This window comes from Chrysochloris asiatica, unplaced genomic scaffold (assembly GCF_000296735.1).
Source record: "Chrysochloris asiatica unplaced genomic scaffold, ChrAsi1.0 scaffold00017, whole genome shotgun sequence".
Taxonomy (NCBI): Eukaryota; Metazoa; Chordata; class Mammalia; order Afrosoricida; family Chrysochloridae; genus Chrysochloris; species Chrysochloris asiatica.
Genome location: NW_006408535.1, coordinates 30,921,483 through 30,927,886, shown reverse-complemented (window position 1 = coordinate 30,927,886; position 6,404 = coordinate 30,921,483). Strand labels below are relative to the sequence as shown.

Genomic DNA, 6,404 nt, shown 5'->3' with positions numbered 1-6,404 from the left:
GAAGATTTACAGAGCAAATGAATTTCCACTCAGCAACTCATTCACATTTTATTTCATGTCATTGATTGCAATTTTCACAATGTAGCATCACTTAACTCTACTTCCCCTCTGTTTTCCATCCATTCCTCCTTCTTTCCTCACCTTGCTTGCTTTATGAACTTTGTCCTTGGGCAAATGCTGCCATTTTGATTTCAAAGTATTGATCATTCTAAGGAGTGTTTACTTCCCTTGTGTTATTATTCCCCTTACAGGCCAAATGATAATTTGGCTGAAAATTGAGCTATGGGGGTAAGTTCAGTTCCAGGTCTGAAGGGAGACTAAGGGTCATAGTTTTAGGGTTCCACCACTGTCTAGTTCACTAGTAAGCCTGGTCTTTTTATGACCTAATTTTTCTCCCACTCTATCCAGGGCTTCTAATGTGACCCATTTCAGAAGGATAGGTAGTCATTGCTGGACACCTCTAGGTCTTCTGGTCTTAGGGTCATGAAAGCTAAGGTTCATGTTGTTCATTGGTCCTTTGAAATAATTGTTTCCAAGTCTCTTTTATTTTCTTCAGTTTTTTTTGCCTCCAGACAGGGAGAGACCAATAGCTGCACCTTAGATAACCCACAAGTTTTAAGGCCCCAGTTGTAACTCACCAAGGAACGATGTGGACCAGCACCATTAGTTGAATGTGGACCAGCTCCATTAAACTATTTAATGGGCTTCAATCCTTTGTCAAAGATCAGTTGTCCATGTTGTTGTTGTTGTGTGTTGTCAGGTTGGTTCTGACTTATGATGACCCTATATAGAGTTTATGAGGGGTAGTTGGTGGGTTTGAACTACTGACTTTTCATTTAGCAGCCCAGTGTTTATTCAGAGCTTATCCTACCAGGACTCCAACTGTCCATAAGTGGTTGGATATACTTCTAGGTTCTCAGTTTTGTTTTATTGGGCTATGCGTTTGTCGTTGTACCAATACCAGGCTGTTTTGACTAGCATAGTTACATAGGAGGGGGTGTGAGCTTTCTACTTCGTTCTTGAGTAATGTTTTGCCTATCCTGGATCTTTTCCTTTTCCATTTAAAGTTGGTGTTAGCTCTTCCATCTCTTTAAAGAATGATGTTGGAATCTGGATCAGGACTGCATTGTATCTGTGGATCATTTTGGGTGGTATTGACCATGTTAAGTCTTCCTATCCTTGAGCATGATATATTCTTCCATTGATGTAGGTATATATATATATTATTTTTTTTGTAGCAGTGTTTTGAAGGTTTTTTTGTATAGGTATTTTGTTTCTCTGGTTAGATTTATTCCTAAGTGCATCATCTTTTGTGTGGTTATTGCAGATGGTATTGTTTTACTGATTTTCTTTCCAGAGTTCTCTTAGTGTAGAGAAGTCAGTTGGATTTTTGTATGTTGATCTTTTACCCTGCCATATTGCTGAATCCTTCTACTACTTCCACTAGTTCCAGGATGATTCTCTGGGATTTTATATGTATCATATGATATCATCTGTAAGTATAGTTTACTTCTTAAAAAAGTGATTCTTGACAGACTTTTTTTTAATGCAGAAGCACAATCATTAGATTTCCCAGAGTTGAAAATTATGAAAAATTAATAATATTTCATAACTAGTCAACTAACTGACAGAAATATGTTGGATGTTTTTAGGTAGATGATAGTGTGTACCACTAGATTTAATAGTGATTACATTATAAAATCTTAAAATCCTTAGTTGCTGCCTGGAAAAGTAATTGTACATAGGTGTGAAGACACATGTTTATTACCTCTGTTTTCCATAATCCATTACATACATTTTTAAGATTTATTGTGAATTGAGTGATAGTTTAAATGGGAGAACATCAGTTTTTACATATATTATTTTAAAATAAATGTCCCTTTTAGTCGTTCCATCATAGGTTCAATGATTCAATTGAGAAATTGATTGAATCATACATCTTTATTTCAATATAAAAATGTATCCATGATTATTTACAAATGTAATTATTATGAAAATTTAATTTGTTCATCTAAAATGAATTTGCATTAGACTAGACTCTCAGCCAATGATACAGAAGTTTGATATGACACACAGCAACTTGTTATACCAGAAGAACACTGCTTCCTGTTGTGGGGTTGGAGCAGCACATAAAGCAATAATTCTCTCCTCACTCTGAAGAGCTCACCCGAGAGTGCAGAGCCCTGAAATTGAAGAGCATGACGTATTCCTTCAGGAGGAAGAACTCTAACATGTGGATCTCCAGCCTGCTGAAGGTGGTCATAGCTTTAATGTGCCTAGGTAAGGATGAAACTCGTGGGCGTCCTGGTGTGGCACTGTAGGATAAGCACTGGATCTCAAGATCAGTTAGAATCTAAAGGTCTTTGGTCTTTCCACCAGTTGCTCCTTGGAAACCCTATATAGGGTCCTTGTGAGTTGGAACTGACTGAATGGCACTTAACAACAGCAACAGCAATGGGTTTAAGCATAACAACACTTGTGATGATAGCAAAGGAGAGGATTGTGTTTCGTTCTTCTGTACATATAATCACTACGAGTCAAAACTGACTTTACCAGTACCTAATGTTGTTGTTGTTAAGTGCCATCGAGTCGGTTCCAACCCATAGCGACCCTGTACAGGGTTTTTGAGGGTGTAAATCTTTACAGGAGTAGAAAGCCTCATCTTTCTCCCGCGGAGCAGCTGGTAGTTTCGAACCGCTGACCTTAAGTTTCGCAGCCCGATTCGTAACCACTACGCTACCAGAGCTCCATCCAGTACTTAATAGCAGCAACAATATAACCTAAGGCTTGGGAACAAAGTGTCTTCTGAGAACTTTGGGTAAAGAGGATAACACAATATAAAAATAGAATTGATTTGTTCTATACTATTTAGCCTTTAAACTTTCTGATTCTAATCTTTTTTTCTTACAGGATTCAGTGTTGCCCAGAAGGTAACTCAGGCCCAGTCAACAATGACGGTGAACGAGAAGGAAGCTGCAGTCCTGAGTTGCACTTATGAAACCAGTGATACAACTTTCTATTTATTCTGGTACAAGCAGCCCAGCAGTGGGAAGATGATTTTCCTTATTCGTCAGGACTCTTACAGCCAACACAATGCAACAGAAGGTCGCTACTCATTGAACTTCCAAAAAGCAATGAAATCCATCCACCTTGTCATCTCAGTTTCACAGCTGGGGGACTCGGCAGTGTATTTCTGTGCACTGAGAGAAGCCACAGTGAGAGAAGAGTTGGAGGGAAGTGTACAAAAACTTAGGGCTCTGTTGTAGGAACCAAGTGGGGAATCACCATCAAAGACAGGAAGTGGCTAGGGCTGTGGTAACACAGGTGTAAGTTTAAAGGAAAGACACTCATTCTAAGAAAACATCTATCTAGTATCTTAGACTATGTCCAAAATGATAATGCATCAAGCATATCTCTCTATCTCTGAATCTTTAGCTTAAAGTTAAACATAAATTGAAGTTAGAGAAAAAGGACAGTCACAATAAACAATTCATTATTTGGTGATTGGATTGTCATTATTTGGTGATTAGATTGAGCTAGGAAGTTCAGAAAACTACAGCTGAAAAACATCAGTAGATGTGTGTTTGTTGGGTTTTCAGATCAATTTATTCAATATACATTGATTGAGTATATATTCAGTGACAGGAATTATTCTAAATAAGAAATATCTTGAAATATTTCAGCATGTGTCCTCTCTTTTTGTATCAGACTATTTCATACCATTTTATGAACTAGTTTGATTTAGGTTTGTCTGTTGTGAATTAATGGAACTGTATGGATTATTCCCCAAGAGACACAAACTTCTTTACTTATGTGAATGACACACTTGCCACACGGTAAACAATAATTGATGGTGATCCTGGGACCCTCTATGCTGGGATGTGAGTGTGCCTCAGGTCAGAAACAAAAGTACAGGACGAAACACCATTGAACAGACCTTGGGACTGATCTAACTGAGACACAGTTATGTCAGATTTGTTAAAATAATACATATGTTGGTACAAATCCCATTATGAGGTGTGGCACGGCTGGATAAGCACTGGACTGCGAACCACAAGGTCAGTGGGTCACATTCACTGGCTGCCCCTCGGAAATCCCACACAAAGTCTCTGTGAGTCAGAATCTACTCTATGGCACCTAACAAATATTTTAGCTGTTAAATTTTATATGTTGTATACATTTATCTACGTTGTTGTTGTTGTTAGAGCCGTTGAGTTGATTTTGACCCATAGCAATCCTGTACAGGGTTTCCAAGGACCAGCTGGTGAGCTTGAACCGCTGACCTTGCAGTTCAAATGACTTTGCAGTCTGACACATTAACCCACAATGCCATACCAGGACTCCTATAATATATGCTAAATGTATATAAATTTGTGTACATATTTATATAAAAGATAATATGCAGAAACAATTTCACCTAGAGAAATTACAAAATAGAATCATTCAGTACTGAAAGTTTTCTTTCATTTTTAAAAGGTTGTGTGCTGCTGTCGGATAAATGCTGGACTACTAACAAGGTCGACAGTTCAAACCCACCAGCTGTTCTTCAGAAACTCTATATAGAATCACTATGAGTCGAAACTGACTAGTTGGCACTTAACAACAACAACAACACAAATAGCTTTTGGAACTTTAATTAAACTTTTCAGGAATATGGAAAGCAACTAAGTTAAACCTTCTGTAATAACCACCATCACATTCTGTGATATTGACTTAAGTTTATTTTAAGACTTACCTTCTTCAATTCCTTTCCATCTTTCTATCCTGAGAAATAATAACTATCTTGGATTTGTTTATTATGCCTTTGCATCTTTTCTTACTTTTTCTTAATATGTATGCACTGATATTGTATCCTATACATATTTTCCGATCACAGACAGCATTGTGTTTCTAGATAGATCTTGAAATGTTCTTTTTGCTGATGAATGAAGATTAATTCCTCTTCAACATGTCATTATAGGGACAGTAAACCATGTACTTAGTTGGTTAAAAATAGTTAATACCTGTCCATTTCAGTTCACTAATGCCTAGGATATCAATCTTTATGCATTACATTTCATTTTTGGCTTCTTCAAATTTTCCTAGATTCATACTTAGTACATTCCTTGTTCCAATTATCAAGGGATGTTTGCATCTGTTTCTTCTCATTTTGATTTGAACTCCATCACTAAATGAAAGTCCCAAAAGCTTTACTTCTTCCATATCAAATCTTTTAAAGTCAAGTATATTTTGAGGAGACAGCTCTTCTTTAGTCATATTTTTGAGTATCTTTCAACCTGAGGGGCTCATCTTCAGGCACTGTGTCAGACAATGTTCTGTTCCTATTCATAATGTTTTCAGTGGATAACACTTCAGAAGTGGTTTGTCTCTCCTTCTTCCTAGTCTGTCTTAGTCTGGAAGCTCAACCAAAATTGAAATCTGTTCACCATGGGTGGCCCTGTTGGTATTTAAAGTACTGGTGCCATAGCTTCCAGCATCACGGCAACACACAAGCCACTACAGTGTGACAAACTGACAGATGAGTGGTGGTTGTATAGCACACACACTTTTATATTTTGTTGTTATTGTTAAGTGCCATCCAGTTGCTTCCAACTCAATGACTCTGTGTAGGGTTTCCAAGAAGCGGCAGGTGAGTTTGAACTGTCGACCTTTCGGTTCAAACTGACTTATGGTCCAGTGCATTACCCTGCAGCACCATTAACAAATTACTCTATCAAGTGATAGTAATATTGAAAACTCCTAAGAGTAGAGTTTGTGATTCCCATTTCACTACGTTTTACTTTGTTCATCACATTTGGTGTTTTCTAACTTAAAATTTTTTTGTCAGTCTGAAGGTATGTTAAATGGTATGTCACAATAGGCATTTTTCTGGGTACTGACTTGAAGCATGTGTTAGGACTTTTTAATAATTTCTTCTCTCCCATAACATCTTCTAATTATTTGGACTTTTATCATTTATGATCTTAAGCTAGAAAGAATTTGTCATTGTAATATAATTTGAGGAAGTGGTTTCTTTTATCTACATATGGATACCCTACTCTCCTAACACCACTGATTGAACGATCAGATATTTCTCATCATACTAGGTACTTCTCTATGTCATTCCCACTGATCTAGTATCTATTTTAGAAACAAAATAAATTCTTCAGCTATTATAAATTGTATGGACTTCAGGTTAACATTTATATTTAAAAAAAACAACCTTTTCTATAAACAATTTCCTATATAATTTATTGTTTTATATGTTGTGGGTTACTGTGAAATTTCCATTTCTTTGAAATGGATAACCACTTATGAAAATTGATTGGTGACATTATTGAATTTTACTGTGCCATATTAGTTCCCTTTACTTTTTTTTTTTTTTTTTTAAACTTTTATTGTGAATTGAGTGAAAGTTTTCAAGG

At 36.6% G+C, this 6,404-nt stretch overlaps 1 gene segment (V, D, J or C); it reads left to right on the top strand.

Annotated features, from left to right (window-relative positions):
* Window positions 1-2,231: 2,231 nt before the first annotated feature.
* LOC102823899 lies at window positions 2,232-3,266 on the top strand. The segment is given in 2 exon segments: window positions 2,232-2,280; window positions 2,911-3,266. Coding segments are annotated over 2 exon segments (405 nt in total).
* Window positions 3,267-6,404: the final 3,138 nt, after the last annotated feature.